Source organism: Schistocerca gregaria, chromosome 3 (assembly GCF_023897955.1).
Source record: "Schistocerca gregaria isolate iqSchGreg1 chromosome 3, iqSchGreg1.2, whole genome shotgun sequence".
In the NCBI taxonomy this organism is placed as follows: domain Eukaryota; kingdom Metazoa; phylum Arthropoda; class Insecta; order Orthoptera; family Acrididae; genus Schistocerca; species Schistocerca gregaria.
In genome coordinates this window covers 228,664,031-228,684,689 of record NC_064922.1, presented here as the reverse complement: position 1 = coordinate 228,684,689, position 20,659 = coordinate 228,664,031, and the positions used below count along the sequence as shown (strand labels likewise).

The 20,659-nt window shown below is 41.7% G+C and overlaps 1 protein-coding gene across 2 annotated transcripts in view; it reads right to left on the bottom strand.

Moving 5' to 3' along the window:
- Positions 1-15,356: 15,356 nt before the first annotated feature.
- LOC126353845 (probable helicase with zinc finger domain) overlaps positions 15,357-20,659 on the bottom strand; it is a 159,893-nt gene continuing 154,590 nt past the window's right edge. For both annotated transcript variants that reach the window (XM_050002991.1, XM_050002992.1), the window contains one exon: positions 15,357-20,290. In XM_050002991.1, coding sequence (XP_049858948.1) covers positions 18,812-20,290 — 1,479 coding nt within the window. In that variant the 3' untranslated portion in view covers positions 15,357-18,811. The remainder of the gene's footprint in view (positions 20,291-20,659) is intronic.

The window sequence follows — 20,659 nt, the reverse complement described above, 5'->3', positions numbered from 1 at the left end:
ATAAATGCGAAGCTCGAAGTTTTGACATTTGCGTCTTGACGTTCGAACGAAGCGTTCTGCCTCGCTGGTGGGCAGTGGTAAGAGTGTTGCTGTTTTGACATGTTGTATTCCAGTGTGCTTCCAAATTCCTTGGAAGAAAAATAACTGTTCTGCGTACCCACCTTAACAGTTTATAAAGCAATAGACAATATTTCTATTAATACCAAGAACTACACTACTGGCCATTAAGATGACGTGCTACAGACGCGAAATTTAACCGACAGAAAGAAGACGCATTGAAATGCAAATGATTAGCTTTTCAGAGCCGGTGGCGATATCTACAACGTGCTGACATGAGGAAAGTTTCCAACCGATTTCTCATATACAAACAGCAGTTGACCGGCGTTGCCTGGTCAAACGTTGTTGTGATGCCTCGTGTAAGGAGGAGAAATGCGTACCATCACGTTTCCGACTTTTATAAAGGTCCGATTGTAGCCTACCGCGATTGCGGTTTATCGTATGGAGACATTGCTGCTGGCGTTGGTCGAGATCCAATGACTGGAATCGGTGGGTTCAGGAGGGTAATACGGAACGCCGTGCTGGATCCCAACGGCCTCATATCACTAGCAGTCGAGATGACAGGCCACGTCTCGATCCCTGACTCATCAGATGGGGACGTTTGCAAGGCAACAACCATCTGCACGAACAGTTGGACGACGTTTGCAGCACCATGGACTATCAGCTCGGAGACGATGGCTGCGGTTACCCTTGACGGTGCATCACAGACAGGTGCGCCTACGATGGTGTACTCAACGATGAACCTGGGTGCACGAATGGCAAAACGTCATTTTTTCGGATGAAACCAGGTTCTGTTTACAGCATCACGGTGGTCGCATCCGTGTTCCGCGACATTGCGATGAACGCACATTGGAAGAGTGTATTCGTCATGTTTGCATTGACGGCACTTTGAGCAGTGGACGTTACATTTCAGATGTGTTACGACCCTTGGCTCTAACCTTCATTCGATCACTGCGAAACTCTACATTTCAGCAGGATAATGCACGACCGCATGTTGCAAGTCCTGCACGGGCCTGGCCAGCACATTCTCCAGATCTCTCACCAATTGAAAACGTCTGGTCAATGGTGGCCGAGCAACTGGCTCATCACAATACGCCAGTCACTACTCTTGATGAACTGTGGTATCGTGTTGAAGCTGCATGGGCAGCTGTACCTGTACACGCCATCCAAGCTCTGTTTGACTCAATGCCCAGGGGTATCAAGGCCGTTATTAAGGCCAGAGGTGGTTGTTCTGGGTACTGATTTCTCAGGATCTATGCACCCAAATTGCGTGGAAATGTAATCACGTCAGGTATAGTATAATATATATGTCCAATGAATACCCGTTTATCATCTGTATTTCTTCTTCGTGTAGCAATTTTAATTGCCAGTTAGTGTACATGTTCTCGAAGAAATACGCGGTTAGTGGCCTACAAAGAACTGGAAAAGGCAAATCATTCTACAATCGCCAGATTTGTGAATGAGGGTACTAGAAGTGTTCGCAAGCTTCTGCAGATGAAAGCGTGTTCGTCTTTCTCTCAGACGGTGCATCCTATATGACAAAAGCAGGAAAAGCCCTCCAAGTATTTTATCTCAAGTTGATTCTTTGCTCATGGTGTACTGTACATTCCCATGCTCATGTAGTACGATCCACGTTTAGGAATTTAATCAAATTGATTTCATCCATAAAGAAAGTGCTTCTTAAGGCACCTGTTTGCATCAGGACCTACAAAGAAAAACTGCCAAATGTGCCTTTACCTCCTGAACCACTGGTAGGTAATTCATTGGGGTAAGCGGATAGAAGATGTGTTGTTTCACGATGGACATTTTGGGGCCATCAGAGGTATAGTAAAAGGCTTAGATAGCGCGGAGTCTTTGACAGCTTGGCAGTGCAAGAAACCATTTAATGATTCCAGTAAAAACAAAAAAAATGCTGTGATTAGCACTCATTTTTCCCATATACCTGCGAGTATTAAAATGCTTCAAACTCATTGCTGGAGGTATTCCCGAGAAAACTCAAACAAAAGTTTGAGAACAGTCTGGAAACAGGCTTTGAACCTTGGTCCCAAACCGATAGTTTTATTAAGGGGATGAGTGAGCTTTTGCCAGAAACAATAAGTGCCAACATAGCACCCAAATTGAAAAACTGCCCCGGCCGGGGTGGCCGAGCGGTTGTAGGCTTTACAGTCTGGAAACGCGTGACCGCTACGGTCGCAGGTTCGAATCCTGCCTCAGGCATGGATGTGTGTAATGTCCTTAGGTTAGTTAGGTTTAAGTAGTTCTAAGTTCTAGGGGACTAATGACCTTAGAAGTTAGTCCCATAGTGCTCAGAGCCATTTGAACCATTTGAAATACTGCCCAGTTGCCTTATTTTGAGCCGGCCGCGGTGGTCTCGAAGTTCTAGGCGCGCAGTCCGGAACCGTGCGACTGCTACGGTCGCAGGTTCGAATCCTGCCTCGGGCATGGATGTGTGTGATGTCCTTAGGTTAGTTAGGTTTAAGTAGTTCTAAGTTCTAGGGGACTGATGACCACAGCAGTTGAGACCCATAGTGCTCAGAGCCATTTGAACCATTTGAACCTTATTTTGAGTGATTGAAGACTACTACTGAACATTTGGAACAATACCTGCTGTTTACAGTAGTAGCAAAATGTAAAACAACTTGTAAACGATACTTCAGTCTAATAAAATTAACTAAACGTTAATGTTGTTCAAAAAATTCCTTATTATATGTTATTTTTTAAATAAAGTATTACAGAGTTCTTATGCGAGCCCCTCTGTGTTGAAACATGGTATGCATCTTCTCTCTGCAATTTTTTAAAAACTAGTCTCAAAAAGAACCCTATCGAACGTCTACCACAAAGTATACAGATCATGAGATGAGCATTCTAAATGTCCCGATATTTTGTGTGGCCGGCGCTCCTCCTCGCAGTCGATATGTACAGGTCCACTTCGAGATATCAGAAGCAGTATCTGGAGCACTGCAGCCGCGTGGCGAATCCGCGTGAGTAGTGCTCGTCTACATCACTCGCTATGCACGCGCAAGCGGAAACACGCGGCCAGTAGTTTGCTCACTCGGTATCACTCGAGGAGTGGTGGGCAATAGCCGCGTGGCCTCGCCGTGCGGGTGAGGAAACACACTCTACCTCTACAGCTTCGACACAACGTAGCGGCACTAATGACCCCGGCAAGCGTTCAGATGCGTTTAGAATTAGAATTTCTTTTTAGCTGTAAATTTTCCATTTTTTCTATGGAGAAGGAGTGCACTTATACCTGAAATTCACTAAGTCTTGCCACAGGATAAGGAAAATTTAAGTGACAACATAATATCGAATGCTATTGAAGCTCTTTGTTTAATTTGTGGAACTGTATATTTCCGTGAAATTATAGGTGATGCATTAATGTTCATTTCCAGTCAGCTGCTAAAATCGCACTGAGGTTTAGACAAAATTTTATCAGAACAAATTAAAAAGATTTACATTGAGAGTGTGACAACAGACTAATTGTCAGCTTTGTTTATAATGAACTAAAATTCAAACCAGCTACACCGAACATTTTCATGAATAACTCGAGCAAGTGAACTAGTTGGGCTCGTTACATTTGACAATATGAACAGAAAGAGAAAAGAAGTGAAGAGTGTAGTGATGAAAAGAGATGGATATTATTACAACAGATTTCTGTCTGGATAGTTATTCGAATAAGTAGATCATTCAGACAAATTTAATCATCATCATCATCATCATCATCATCATCATCATTTAAGACTGATTATGCCTTTCAGCGTTCAGTCTGGAGCATAGTCCCCCTTATAAAATTCCTCCATGATCCCCTATTCCGTGCTAACATTGGTGCCTCTTCTGATGTTAAGCCTATTACTTCAAAATCATTCTTAACCGAATCCATGTACCTTCTCCTTGGTCTGCCCCGACTCCTCCTACCCTCTACTGCTGAACCCATGAGTCTCTTGGGTAACCTTGCTTCTCCCATGCGTGTAACATGACCCCACCATCTAAGCCTGTTCGCCCTGACTGCTACATCTATAGAGTTCATTCCCAGTTTTTCTTTGATTTCCTCATTGTGGACACCCTCCTGCCTTTTTTCCCATCTACCAGTATCTGCAATCATCCTAGCTACTTTCATATCCGTAACTTCAACCTTATTGATAAGGTAGCCTGAATCCACCCAGCTTTCGCTCCCATACAACAAACTTGGTCGAAAGATTGAACGGTGCACAGATAACTTAGTCTTGGTACTGACTTCCTTCTTGCAGAAGAGAGTAGATCGTAGCTGAGCACTCACTGCATAAGCTTTGCTACACCTCGCTTCCAGTTCTTTCACTATGTTGCCATCCTGTGAGAATATGCATCCTAAGTACTTGAAACTGTCCACCTGTTCTAACTTTGTTCCTCCTATTTGGCACTCAATCCGTTTATATATCTTTCCCACTGACATTACTTTCGTTTTGGAGATGCTAATCTTCGTACCATAGTCCTTACATTTCTGATCTAGCTCTGAAATATTACTTTGCAAACTTTCAATCGAATCTGCCATCACACCTAAGTCATCCGCATATGCAAGACTGCTTATTTTGTGTTCACACATCTTAATCTCACCCAGCCAGTCTATTGTTTGCAACATATGACCCATATATAATATGAACAACAGTGGTGACAGGTTGCAGCCTTGTCTTACCCCTGAAACTACTCTGAATCATGTACTCAATTTACCGTCAGCTCTAACTGCTGTCTGACTATCCATGTAAAGACCTATAATTGCTTGCAAAAGTTTGCCTCCTATTCCATAATCTCGTAGAACAGACAATAACTTCCTCCTAGGAACCCGGTCATATGCCTTTTCTAGATCTATAAAGCATAGATACAATTCCCTGTTCTATTCATAACACTTCTCCATTATTTGCCGTAAGCTAAACATCTGGTCTGACAACCTCTAAGAGGCCTAAACCCACACTGATTTTCATCCAATTGGTCCTCAACTAATACTCGCACTTTCCTTTCAACAATACCTGAGAAGATTTTACCCACAACGCTGATTAAAGAGATACCTCTGTAGTTGTTACAATCTTTTCTGTTTCCATGTTTAAAGATTGGTGTGATTACTGCTTTTGTCCAGTCTGATGGAACCTGTCCCAACTCCCAGGCCATTTCAGTTATCTTGTGTAGCCATTTAAGACCTGATATTCCACTGTATTTGATGAGTTCCGACTTAATTTCATCCACCCCAGCTGCTTTATTGCACTGCAATCTATTGACCACTTTCACCACTTCCTCAAATGTGATCCTATTTCCATCCTCATTCCTATACCATTGTACATCGAAATCTGAAACATTACTGATCGTATTTTCCCCTACATTGAGCAACTCTTCAAAATATTCCCTCCATCTGCCCAAGAAATCCACAGGATTCACAAGTAGTTTTCCTGACCTGTCCAAAATACTTGTCATTTCCTTCTTACCTCCCTTTCGAAGACTGCTAATTACACCCCAGAATGGTTTTCCAGCAGCTCGACCCAAAGTCTCCAACCTGTTTCCAAAGTCTTCCCAAGATTCCTTCTTGGATGCTGCAATTATCTGTTTGGCTTTGTTTCTTTCTTCAACATAACTTTCTCTGTCTACCTGAGTTCTAGTATGTAGCCATTTTTGATACGCCTTCTTTTTCCTTTTACAGGCTGCCTTGACTGTGTCATTCCACCAAGCTGTTTGCTTCATCCTACCTTTACACACTACTGTTCCAAGACATTCTTTAGCCACTTCTAGTTTTGTTTCCCTGTACCTTGTCCATTCCTTTTCCACTGACTGTAATTGACTACATTCAACTAACTGGTACCTTTCTGAGATCATTATTATATACTTGTGCCTGATTTCCTTAACCTGAAGTTTCTCCACTTTTATCCTCCTACATATGGACCTGACCTCCTGCACTTTCGGCCTCACAATCCCAATTTCGCTGCAGATTATCAATGATCAGTGTCATCCAAGAATCCCCTGAATACACGTGTGTCCCTCACAGCCTTCCTGAATTCCTGATCTGTTATTATATAGTCAATGGCAGATCTGGTTCCCCTGCCTTCCCAAGTATACCGGTGAATGTTCTTATGTTTAAAAAAGGAGTTTGTGATTACTAAGCCCATATTGGCACAGAAATCCAAGAGTTGTTTCCCGTTCCTGTTGACCTCCATATCCTCTCCAAATTTACCCATAACTTTTTCATACCCTTCTGTTCGATTTCCAATCCTGGCGTTAAAATCACCCATGAGCAGAACACTGTCCTTGTCCTTTACTCTAACAACTACATCGCTGGAGTGCCTCATAAAAACTATCCATCTTATCTTGATCTGTCCCTTCACAATGCGAATATACTGACACAATCCTAATTTTCTTGCTAGACACTGTCAAATCTATTCACATCAGTCGTTCGTTTACATACCTTATTTCAACTACGCTGGGTTCCATTTCTTTCCTGATGTAAAGCCCTACACCCCATTGTGCTATTCCTGCTTTGACTCCTGAGCGGTAGACCTTGTATTCTCCCACTTCCTCTTCTTTCTCACCCCTTATCCGAATGTCACTAACAGCTAAAACATCCAGCGGCATCTTACTTGCAGCCTCTGCCAGCTCTACCTTCTTCCTAGAGTAGCCCCCATTGATATTAATAGCTCCCCATCTCATTACCATTTGTTTGCCGAGTCGTATCTTAGGAGTCCCTGGTTTGTCAGTTAGAGGTGGGACTCCGTCACCTCCAAAGGTCCGAGGCATTTTACTCTGATTGTTGCCAGCATCATATTTAAAGTACCAGCGAAGCAGGTTGCTAGCCTTACTTGCCTCGAGTCCCATTGAGCTTTACCCCTAACGGTTGAGGGACTAACCGGTGGATTTGGTAGTCTCTGCCGTATGAGCACGAAAGTGACCACGACTCAGAATATGTCCGAGATGGCCAGCCTTATTCCAAAGTAACTGGTATCCCGACTGTCGGGACCACTTACTTGGCCACTCATACGTTGCCCGTGTTTCATGAACTAGGACATGACTACAGGAACCCACACCATGAACCACATACAAATTTAACCGCCAATAAATTATCTGTAAATTAAATAGTGAAGAACATATAACGCCGCTGGATTTTATCTGTTTACTTCTTGTCAAAATTAGTATTTGTTCCCTTGGCTCAGTGCAGTTTCTGTTTTATAAATAACGTAATAATGTTTTGTACAGAAGTGTGCTTTTATGGCTCAGTGGCTTAAGTTGCAGACTACAAAACAAGGCTTAGGGTTCCACCCCAGTTGATCCTACGATTTTCTGTGTGTTCAAATGTGTGTGAAGTCTTATGGAACTTAACTGCTAAGGTCATCAGTCCCTAAGCTTACACACTACTTAACCTAAGTTATCCTAAGGACAAACACAAGCACCCATGACCGAGGGAGGACTCGAACCTCCGCCGGGACCAGCCTCACAGTCCACGACTGCATACTATTTTCTGTTGTTATCGCTTTTTTCAAATATAACAATGACAATAATGCCAAGTCAAGTGCCACTATATTTCGGAGTACGTGTTGAAGCGTGGCTTCCCCTCTGACTGACTATATCTGGAAGGTGGGAGGAAGTAGAGGCGTAGTAAAGCACTGCAGTGCTGAAACCATCCTTCAAGTTGAGCACAGCTTTACTTCATTTACCGTATAACAAACGAAACATAAGAATGCTTATTGGCGGACGACGTCAGCATTTTAAGCCATAACGCACTAGGTAGTCGCAATGTTAAGCTGCCAATTAGCCAGCCACCTGAGGGTCAATCGTGAGCGACCGTCCGAGAGGTATGGACGTCCAATATGTTATGCGTTTTTCCTCATAGCAAACATACTTCACTGTAATTATAAAAATTATTTTTCCATCATTTTACTTGCTTTATGCACTGAGGATTATAAGTTCACTTATATGGATGCTGTAGCATGTGGAAAATATAGTGCCTCATTTATTTTTATGCAGTCAATTTAGCATGAAAATCTTGTTAGTAGAAACATAAATATCGGAGGAAAGCCTCCATATCAAACAAGGGAGTACTGATGCCGTGCGTCATTGTCGGAGACAAGGCATTTGGTATATCCGAAAAATTAATGCGTTCTTAAGGAGGAAGTAGTTTAACAAGCAACAAAACCTTTAAAAATCGGTTGTCTCGGACTAGGTGATTATAGAATACTCTCTAGCAAATAAATGGAAACGGAGAATTTTTCATCGCCCAATGGATGTTCGAGAAGAATTTGCAGTTGCTCCAGTAAATGGATGCTGTATTTTAATAATGTTCCAGAACTGGAAATTCTTTCAAGTCCTACAAGCAGACGAAAGTCGTCATGAAATTTGTTTCAAGATGAAAAGAAGATGTGGCTGTTTCGACAAGTGCACAGACGCCGAAGGCAGCAGCCACGTTAAGTTCTCCACGAGACAATCTGCTCACAATTGGCAGCGCGGAGCCAGCTGGCTAGCTGGCTGTCGCAGAAGCCCAGTACGCGTGCTGCAATGCACCACTGTTCTTATCGGCTGCCGCAGACGGCCTGCTTAGTGGTTTACAGCCTTTCTTCATTACCGACTCGGCCCGCTTCATGTGTATCTGCACCTGTCAATACGTCTCCCCTTCCAACTATTAACATGGCGCAAAAGGTCCACGCAAGCAGCCAACAAAGAGAACGCAGCTGTCAAAAACACTAAATCTTCAAAACCTTTCTTACATTGCTAACACTATCGGATGTGCGTGTCTCCTTAGTAGTACAACTACACAATTTGTAGTTGCATTGCTACAAAATGAGTGAACCGGTCCCAACGATTAAAATCACCAGCCTTTTAATCTAAAGTTTCCTAAAACGTTTACGGAATGCTGCTGGATGTCCAGAGTGATCTGAAGTTTTTTAGGATTAACCCTGAGTGAGCTTGTGTTAGAATACGGAATAGTTTTTCGATCCGACATCCGTCCATGCAGTTACATACAGCTTTGAGATACAAAAATTTCAGGAGACACACTGGGTTCGAGTATATAAAAAGAGTTCACAATATTGCAGCACGCTTGCAACTTGTGTGTCGTGAGATTGTCAAGAGACGATTGTCAGACGTTTCCACCTTTCTGTACCAAGTGCAATTATTGCAGCAAAGCCTTAGTCACGATTTAAAAACAGGTAGTCCACCTTTATTGCTGACCATGTGCTCACGCTGCTGTCTCTAGCATCAGTAATCTTCGGCAACGTTCGGGAAGCGTATTATTCTCGCTCGCACACCACAGGCGCGTGCGTACCATGCGGATAGGGCTCGTGTATGCAGGACTGTAGCATTGAAAATTAACTACTATGTTTTTAATTATTTATTCTTGCATGTTTCGAAACTTTTCACGCATACTTTTTATCATTTTTCATACATGTTTTGAGATTTTTATTTTACATATAATCCTGTCTCTAGTAATAAATATTGGGTCTCTCTGTTTATTTGTGTGAATTTTATTACGCGTTAGGTAATCGGATAGGTAAAAAAATCTACTGGCCAACACACATAAAAGATTATAATTAGCCAAGCCTTTGGAGTCAGTGGCTCCTTCAGGCAGAAGGGTTGAAGGGGAAGCAAAAGGAGTGAAGGAAAAGGTCTATGAAATTTCGGGAAAATCACCCTGAACCGCAGGTCACAGCAAATTTACCGGACAGGATGAGAAGCAAAGACTGATTGTTGAGGACTGCACCGGACGAGATTTGAAAACCTGACAGATTAAGGGTGGGAGACAGGGTGACATGCAAGGCAGAGATAACTGCTTAAACATTGTGCATGAGTTAATAAGAGTGAAAAGCTAAGTGCATTGTACGTAACAGAGGTGGGATGGGGGGGAGATTAGTGTTTAAAGTCCCGTCGACAACGAGGTCATTAAGAGACGGAGCGCAAGCTCGGGTGAGGGAAGGATGGGGAAGGAAATCGACCGTGCTCTTTCAAAGGAACCCTCCAGGCATTTGCCGGAAGCGATTTAGGGAAACCACAGAAAACCTAAATCAGGATGGCCGGAGACGAGATTGAACCGTCGTCCTCCCAAATGCGAGTCCAGTGTGCTAACCACTGCGCCACCTCACTCGGTCGGAGGGATGGGTACGGAGAAAAAGAGACAGGTAAGAAAATGAAAGATACAGAAAACTGAAATGGAGAGAAGAAAGGAGTATTACTGTGACGAAATGCTGAGTCAGAAGAAATTAATGTAAATTAAGGCCAGGTGGGCGGCGAGAACCACAGACATCTTGTGTTCCCACCTGCGGAGTTCTGAGAAACTGGCGTCTGGGGGAAGACTCCAGATGATGCTCATGGCGAAACAGGCACGATTGTCATGTTGAAGAGCATGCTCTGCAAGACGATACTGTGTGGCTAGTATACACCCTCTACCTATGTCCAATCATCTGAACTGATAATTTGATGGTAGTCATGCCAATCGAAAATGCCGAACAGTGCTTGTGTAACAGTTGGTATATGATGTGTCATTTCACATGTGGCTCTCCCTTTGACAGTATATATTTTGCCAGTTGCAGCGCTGGTGTAGGTGGAGATGAGAAGTTGCATAGGGCAGGTCTTGCAGTGGGGGTGGTCACAGGGGTAGGAGTCATAGGGTAGGGAGATGGTTGTAGAAGGAGCATAGGGCTGACAAGAATGTTATGGAGATTGCCTTAGTTGATCAGCACCTGCAACCCATAGTACCAAGACTTCCCTCCTTTATCAAAGATACCTACCATTTCCTAGATTCTCTGAAATCCGTGCCCATCCCATTCCCACCACACACCCTGCATGTAATCATTGATGCTACCTCCCTTTATACCAACATCGCCCGTGTACAAGGTCTGTCTGTCTGCTGAACATTTTCTCAGTCAGGATCCACATGATTCCAAACCTATGGCATCCTTCCTACTCACCTTAATCAACTTTATACTTTCCAAACACTACTTCACCTTTGAGGAACAGAAATACAATCAGGGGTATGGCGATGGGAACCAGGATGGCTCCTTCCTATGCCAACCTTTTCAGGGGTCACTTGGAGCTTTTCTGAGTTTCATAAATCTTCAGCCCCTGGATTGGTTTAGGTACATTGACTATATCTTTATTACTTGCCCCCCTTCTAATAGCCATGTAACGGAAGTGTCTAGAGGAACCAAAGGTTCCAAATGATTCGAAAAGAGCACAGGTAGTTGCAGATTTCAAGAAGGGTCGATGAGCAGATGCGCAAAACTATAGACCTATATCTCTGACATCGATCTGTTGCAGAATTTTAGAACATGTTTTTTGCTCGCGTATCATGTCATTTCTGGCAACCCAGAATCTACTCTGTAGGAATCAACATGGATTCCGGAAACAGCGATCGTGTGAGACCCAACTCGCTTTATTTGCTCATGGCACCCAGAAAATATTAGATACAGGCTGCTAAGTAGATGCCATTTTACTTGACTTCCGGAAGGCGTTCGATACAGTTCTGCACTGTCGCCTGATAACCAAAGTAAGAGCCTATGGAATATCAGACAAGCTGTGTGGCTGGATTGAAGAGTTTTTAGCAAACAGAACACAGCATGTTGTATCAATGGAGAGACGTCTACAGACGTTAAGGTAACCTCTGGCGTGCCACAGAGGAGTGTTATGGGACCATTGCTTTTCACAATATATATAAATGACCTAGTAGATAGTGTCGGAAGTTCCATGCGGCTTTTCGCGGATGTTGCTGTAGTATAGAGAGAAGTTGCAGCATTAGAAAATTGCAGCGAAATGCAGGAAGATCTGCAGTGGACAGGCACTCCGTGCAGGGAATGGCAACTAACCCTTAACATAGACAAATGTAATGTATTGTGAATACAAAGAAAGAAGGATCCTTTATTGTATGATTATATGATAGCAGAACAAACACTGGTAGCAGTTGCTTCTGTAAAATGTCTGGGAGTATGCGTACGGAACAATTTGAAGTGGAATGATCATATAAAATTAATTGTTGGGAAGGCGGGTGCCAAGTTGAGATTCATTGGGAGAGCCCTTAGAAAATGTAGTCCCTCAACAAAGGAGGTGGCTTACAAAACACTCGTTCAACCTATACTTGAGTATTGCTCATCAGTGTGGGATCTGTACCAGGTTGGGTTGACAGAGGAGATGGAGAAGATCCAAAGAAGATCAGTGCATTTCGTCACAGGGTTATTTGGTAAGCGTGAGTGTTACAGAGATGTTTAGCAAACTCAAGTGGCAGACTCTGTAAGAGAGGCGCTCTGCATCGCGGTGTAGCTTGCTGTCCAGGTTTCGAGAGGGTGCGTTTCTGGATGAGGTTTCGAATATATTGCTTTACCCTACTTATACTTCCCGAGGATATCACGAATGTAAAATTAGAGAGATTTGAGCGCGCATGGAGGCTTTTTGGCAGTCATTCTTCCCGCGAACCATACGCGACTGGAACAGGAAAGGGAGGTAATGTCAGTGGAATGTGAAGTGCCCTCCGCCACACACTGTTGGGTGGCTTGCAGAGTATAAATGTAGATGTAGTCTATATGGACTCATGGTGAGGTTGATCTGTTAAAATTGCTGGTATCTCTGAATACCTTCTCACAATTAAATTTCACTTGGTCATATTCCAAATCCTGTGCCACTTTCCTTGATGATCCCATCCTGACCAAAGGCCAGCTACACACTTCTGTCTGCATAAAACCTACTAACACACAAGAGCACTTACATTCTGCCAGTTGCCATCCTTTCCATGTCAAATATTCCCTCCCATACAGTCTTCACATTCGAGGCAAACGTATTTGTTCCAATGCAGATACACCACAATTCCCACCTTAACCTTCACTGGATGTAATAACCCCACTAACTTAGTTCAAAAGCAGATTTCCTGGGACATCACATCCAATCCCAGTACTACTGATCCCTCAAAACAAAAACTTCAGAGCACACCACTGGTCACTCAGTATCAACCTGGTCTTATAAACAGATACTTTGACAAGGTCACGACTTCCGCCCTGAAATGAGATTCATTTTGTCCGAGATTTTGCCCACCACATCTAGAAAGCTTTTCGTTGCTCTCTCAATCTTCGCAGTATTCTTGTCATACTCTATGACTCCTCCTGCATCCATCTCCCTATCCTATGGCTACTACTACCTGTGAGTGTCCTCGAAGCAAGATTTGCCGTATGCACCCTCCCACCACCGCCTATACCAGCCCTGTAACTGGCCAAACATATACTATCAAAAGGAGACACATCATATACCAACTGTTATGTAAGCACTGTCTGCCCTTTTCCATTGGCATGACTACCAGCAAATTGGGCATAGGCAGAGGGTATATACTAGCAACACAGTTTCCTATTGCAGAGCATACTCTACAACATGACAATCGTGACCTCGGTGCCTGTTTCACCATGCGTACCACTTAGATTCTTCCCCCCAGACACCAGTTTCTCAGAATCCCGCAGGTGGGAACTAGCGTCACAAGATGTTTGTGGTTCTCGCTGCCCACCTGTCCTTAATCTATGTTTATTTCTTCTGACTCGGTATTTCTTCGCAGTAACTAGTGCTTTCTCCACTGTGTTTTAGTTTTCTACAGGGTGTTATAAAAATGTAGGGCCAAACTTTCAGGAAACATTCCTCACACACAAATAAAGAAAAGATGTTATGTGGACATGTGTCCGGAAACGCTTGATTTCCATGTTAGAGCTCATTTTAGTTTCGCCAGTATGTACTGTACTTCCTCGATTCTGATTATCAAATTGTAAATTTTCACAATCCACATGTGTGGGCTGACGAGAATCCGCATGCAATTGTGCAATCACGTCATCAACACAGCTTTTCTGTGAACATTTGGGCAAGCATTGTTGGTGATGTCTTGATTGGGCCCCATGTTCTTCCACCTACGCTCAATGGAGCACGTTATCACGATTTCTTACGGGATACTCTTCCTGTGCTGCTAGAACATGTGTTGTCATCGTTACCATTTCATCCTCATCACCTAAACGCAAGTTGCACAATGTGGCATTCACTGAAATAAGACTTGCACTTGGCAGCCAAACTTCTCTGAATGGGGTCTTCCCGACCAACAATGCTATACGCTCACTTCATATCTATCCAATTACCTTATTTTGTCAATAATTTGTTTTCATTGTTATATTATGTTCAGTTGTGCTGAGGTTCCACTTCCAGTCATTGTTGATTATTTGCACGTCGTTGCTTTCACAACAACCACTACAATTCTAGACTAATTTAGAAACTTGTTACAACTTCACTTCAAGGGGATTTCATCACATATTAAGCTCTATTTAGACAATAAGTGCATGTCAAGCATCCACTACCCTTGGCATTACATACTGTAACAATATAGGAGAACTCATTAACCACTTCAAAACCATTTCTGTCAAATCTTATACCTGCAAATTACTGAATATCCAACATTTATTTGAGTTGAAACTTCGTCGCAGATTAGAACTGTGTAACGGACCGAGACTCGAACTCGTTACCTTTGCCTTTTGTAGGCACATGCTCTATCATCTTAGCTACCCAAGCACAACTCACACCCCGTCCTCACAGCTTTACTTCCGCCCGTACCTCGTCTCCTACCTACCAAACTTTACAGAAGCTCTCCTGTGCAGGAGAGCTTCTGTTCCTTGAGGAAGGGGAAAAAGAATAGCAAGAGGATACACATGAGACATGGAAGGTAAACTATGTTGCAAAGGCTGGGGCCTCCTGGCAGTCAAGCTCAAACCCGTCAAAGAGTGGCGAGACCCAGGGGGTGGGGGGTTATTTTGTGATAATTAGTGTTATTAATGTTTCAGGATGAATGCAGTTTGATGCCTTAGATGCAAAATGCCTTCCCTTCTGGTCAAGTGCAAGTAATTGCAATTCTGTTCTGCGATGTCTACAGAGTCTCATACCCCATAACAATTTGGCAACTAACTATCTATGCACCAGGAACATAAAGAAAGGCATCAGTTGCCAATATACAAATGTTTCAACAAAGGTCTACATCCTGAGCTTTTGTACTATTTACAGTTTACTTGGCCTCACATTCTAAATTTACTTCGAAGAACCACTTTTTAACTAAAAGCTTGTTTACATTTGACAAACTTGCAACAAATTGAACGGTGTATCATGCAAGAACACAGTCATAACTTATCACATGTGCATTATTCATCTCAGGAACTTGTACTTAGAAATGAATAAAAACTTTTTACATTCTTTATACCTAATTTTGTGAAAATTATCTTGCACAACTGGAAGTCATCATGAAAGGAAAACATGGCGGGATTGACTTCATTGTTGTACAGATCAAAGAACAAAACCATTTGTTTTGTTTCTTAATTATTTATTTTACAAATACAAAATAAATATACTCTATAATAGAAATTACAAGAAGTGTCACAATTTGTATCAAACAGCAAAATATTTTTTGAGGGGGAAACCTTCTACGGGACAAAAACCCCCTCAAAAATGTTAACAAACTTCTCAAAATTATGTTAGGAAAACGAAACTACACTCATACTGACTATACTACATACAAGTGCTGTTACATATCATCCACGAAATAATCTAACAAAAAGCTGAAAAACTTGGATTTATTGTGCATGTTTTTTATAGCAGGTAATAATTTTTTTATAATATTGGTATTTCTGAGACCTACTGATGCAATATCTTGAAAGGTGGTGCAAATATTATAAGATTCATCACAGTGAAAACCACAAATCCAAATTATTAAATGTGTCAATGAACAGATCTTGTGGGACAGACAAATTGCACATTAACTTTACACAGAGCTGAAAGATTTTATTTTAAGTGCATGCAACATTTACAGTCCATCAGTAACATTACTGCAGAGGTAAGCAGAAATGACAAGTACATTACATTTCAACAATAACAACATACTTCTATATTTGACCAATACATGTTTTGCAATATACTACTCTCTTGGGGGGGAAAAATTCTACCTGAGAAACATGTAGAGTATAGGAATAATACTTTTTAAAGATTCTATAAGCAGTAATAAAGAAAACAAAAATTATAAAAAATCTGTAAAATATTTGTGACATTTACACAAGATGGAATACAAAAATGTATTCATCATGCATTGGTGATGACTAGCATTAATGTGCAGAAGAGTTCAATAATATTTCTATAGGTGACAGAAAATAAAACAAATGAAAAACTGTCTTCCAGGACATTTGCAACAGATTAGCACAAAATGTAGTATCAAAAAACAAATTTTTTCATAAGAAGACTGTTTTTCTTACACTATGTTCAACACAGCTGCACTACGAGATATAAAAAATAAAAATAGCACAAATGCAGTTTCACAGACAAGCACCAATCAGCAAAAAAATCCAGCAAAAACTGGGGCATACTATTGTGGTACAACAATAGGAAGAAAAATCTATTATACACCAATTATACAACACATAATTTATGTCTAAATACTGCACATATTTATAATACATCAGTTACTGTCATTGTTACATTCTGATTTTAGGATCATAGCTTCCTCTCTCATAAGATAAAAATACAAATGATGATGGTATCATGAAAGCCAAGTCAATTTTGACCATATCTGGACTAGTAAATATGAACGATCTCAAGTCAAAGAACTCTCAAGGAATAAAGTTAATGGAAGAAAAAAAATCTAGGAAACGGAATGTCATTTCCATCAATAAGTAACAACTGAAGGCCAATATACAATGCCTTTTTCTGTCAATTTTTTCTCTCCACATTGGCTGTCAGACTTTCTGCCTCTTTTTCCCAAGATTGCTATAAATAAAATGCATCAGTTTTCCCATCTTTCACCCTACACCAGCCTCAGTTTTTTTCCATTCTTTCCCATATTTAGAACAGCCGAAGACATATTTCATAGTTAGTAATTGTTTATTAAGAAAGTTACCTCTATCATCTTCTATCTGCCTATACCAAGATCTTTAACATTTACTGGTTCAACGATAAGGATGGTCTAGGAAGTATCAAGGCAGGAGAGAGAAGAGTAGGAAGTATCAAGGCAGAAATGAGAACAACATACAAACAATGAACTCCGAGTATAAATGGAACTTTTTAAAATCTGTACAAAATAGGGCTGCAGTAAGAAAATTAATTCCTGATTAACTGAATGAACATGGGTCACAATCGAGACCACCACCTTCTCACAAAGACAAACTGACAGCTGAGAAGTCAGTCTGCTAATATCAGTACGTTGTTCAGTTACTCTCAGTGACTATTGGTGATTGTATTATAGGCAACAGTGTTAATAACAATTAAACATGGTGCCAAACACAGACGTCTATGACAAAAGTAATAAGATTTTTCTAACATTACATTAATACTTGGGGGGGGGGGGGGGGGAGGAGGAATCCTCAGGTAGCAAAATGTGACCCTGCATACATGTATACGTACAATCATAATGCTTGAATTGTTGATTCATGGTTTACACAAACATATTATTCATCTTTTCTCTATGTAACAAACTCACAGATATTCAGAAACTATGAATGGCTGCAAAAAGCCTTTTGCATAATTTGTACTTTTATGTTACAAAGAATTTTAAAAAAAAATAAAATAATAATAATAATATAATAATAAATGAAAATTACCCAAAGAATTTTAATGTGCGAAATGGGAAAGAGGAGTCATATTTCAGCTGACAGAAAGATTTGATAAGGCTGGCAATTCATGCATAATCCTTCATAATATTCATTCTCTGCTGGATCAAGTGTCAGGTCAGCAAACAGTAGGAGAGCTTCTGACTTTCCACCAAAGAAAATCATTAAGTTTATTATAATACTGTCTTACTTATATACTCAATGCTCACATTTCAACCCTATCCATTCAACAAATGTTTTGTTGTATTTTAAATTTTAAACACATGAACACATGAATTCAACTAAAAAAGGAATGTGTGTTCAACACAACTGCTTTGTGATGATGTAAGGATGAGAATTACAAGCCACAACATTATTCCAAATCATCTTACCTGTTACATACACAATTAAATGCACACGTAGTCAGGAACATTCAAGAAAGCAATGAAGCCTCATTCCTGATAAAACTAACCCAAAAAAGTGACTGTGAATATAGAGATAGTCCCTAGTTTCTTTTACTTCAAATGTTTCAGTGGCAGTTAACAACTCATACAATAATTAGAATCAATCACGATTATCACTGCAGCTCATAGTTAAAATTCTGATGTTCTGTCAGTATAGTAAAGGCATAATACCACACGGAATGTGATTAACTGCTTGAGATTCACTTTGTAAGTACAAAATCAGAAATGTTGAAAAGTAATAATTTATGTTTCATCATTAAACTACATATGAAATAAACAATTAAACATGTGTTACCTGTTCTGTCTCCAAACACTGATATCTAACCCCCCCCCCCCTCCTTCCCAGCAATATCCCTCCATTTGTTTATCGCAACTGCAACCATCTTTGTGGACAAATGATCCAGTCTTAAATTACATATGTAAAATTTCAGAACCTCTCTCTGTTACTAGAAAACATATTCTAGTAATTGTACATTTTAAAAAGAGTCGTTAGTCCCAGAAACCCATTTTTTTGCCACTTCCTACATACTATAAATGTATGTAATGTAATGGCATAATGTAGGTAAAAATTATGTTTCACATCACATAAGTAATGTTTCTACAAATCATGTTTTAGGTATAATTGTGTGTCACAGGACAACACAGAAAATCTTTTCCTTTTTTTCATTTTCCTTCTTTTACAAAAGTAGAGTACATTAAAATTGCTCTTACAAAGCTGCTGCCTTAAGAGAAGTAACGGTACAGGCCAGGGTTAGCACCATCAGACCCACGTGACCCTAGTGTACGTAAAACGGCAAATGGATCTCCCGCCGCTCCACTCCCTCTTCTTCCATTTTCACCACTGCCAGGCTGTCCACCAGTATCTCTGATACCTGATCCACCAGCACCTACTTGTGGCTGTGCCCTCACCACACTCGCGTAAGTAGGACCCGGCTGCTGTCCAATGCCACAATCACCACTGCTATCACTTTCTCTCGGTGCAGATTTCTTCTCACCATCTGCCCCAGATTCTGAACTAACTACACTCTGCACTAACGGCTGCTGCATCTGCAAACCCACACTTACAGCAGCACGAGCATAGCCAGCAAATGCTCCACTGGTGCTGCCACCACTGCTCCCAGACAGGCTCCTGTCAGTCATATTGTCTAGCATACAGCACAAATCTCTCTGAGAGGATATTTGATTCGATAAAGCTGCCTGGCGGCGGTACAGGGGCACAGACTGCTGAGGGGATTGTGGTTGCATGTGAGGTGCCAGAGTAAGTGAGTTCATAAAAATCTGGTGTGGAAACTGTTGTTGTTGTTGTTGTTGCTGTTGCTGCTGCTGTTGTTCTTGTGGCTGTTGCTGCTGCTGTAGCTGTTGCAATGGCATTTGCTGCAGATGATGAAAACGAATTTGTTGCTGCTGTATGTTCTGCAGTTGTAGTTGCTGCTGGTGTTGTAGAGTCAGTTGCTGCTGTTGTACACTTGGAGTTTGTTGCTGTGCACTTACTGGTTGAGGTTGTTGCATGCCTGCTGTCTGCTGTTGTACACTTGGTAGCAGCTGTTGAATATTTGGTGGGGGTTGCTGCATACCTGGCAGTGGCTGCTGCAGACCAGGCAGTGGCTGATTCACACCTGCCAATGGTAGTGGCTGTTGTACACCAGATAGTGATGGATGTGTACTCAAAGGTGGTGGCTGCTGCTGTTGCACCATCGTTGGCAGTTGCTGCTGGACAGGCACAGTCTGCTGCTGTGCAGTAGTTGGCAGTTGCTGTTGTACACTCGTTGGCAGCTGCTGCTGTACACTCGTTGGCAGCTGCTGCTGTACACTCGTTGGCAGCTGCTGCTGTACACTCGTTGGCAGCTGCTGCTGTACACTCGTTGGCAGCTGCTGCTGTACACTCGTTGGCAGCTGCTGCTGTACACTCGTTGGCAGCTGCTGCTGTACACTCGTTGGCAGCTGCTGCTGTACACTCGTTGGCAGCTGCTGCTGCGTACCTTGTGGCTGCTGTTGCACACTTTGTGGTTGCTGCGGCTGTTGCTGTTGTATATTTTGCTGTAGCCGTTGCTGCTGCTGCTGTTGCAATAGCAGTAACTGCTGTTGTTGCAGCCGGCGCAGCTCACTTTCATGAAGTGAAAACTGTTTCGTGTTGCAGGTTGCATTTGGTTCCACTGCTTTCTCGAGTATAATGTTTGGGAAGTTCTGCACCAGTGGGTTACACTGCAGACAAAATGAAATATGATTACAACATACAACAAGAAAATTTCCACACTATGACTTTACACTAATAGATTTTTCAGCCTTACATCCTATAGTTAAAAAGACACACCTGAGTGTTAAAAGTTGAACCTATTCAATACAATACAGGCCTGGAGGCATAGCATGGTTGGAAAGCTAAAAAAAGATATTACTAACCAAATCCACAATCCTTCAACCCTGTCTTACACATGCATACAATTTTTGATGCACAGCATGCATATTATTGCTGTATTTATCCCATGAGGAAAAATGGTGAGTAAACAGTGGTTGTATTTTCAGATGTAATGTCTTAAAAGTCTCTCCCAGTGGTTAATAAAAACCAAACACAAA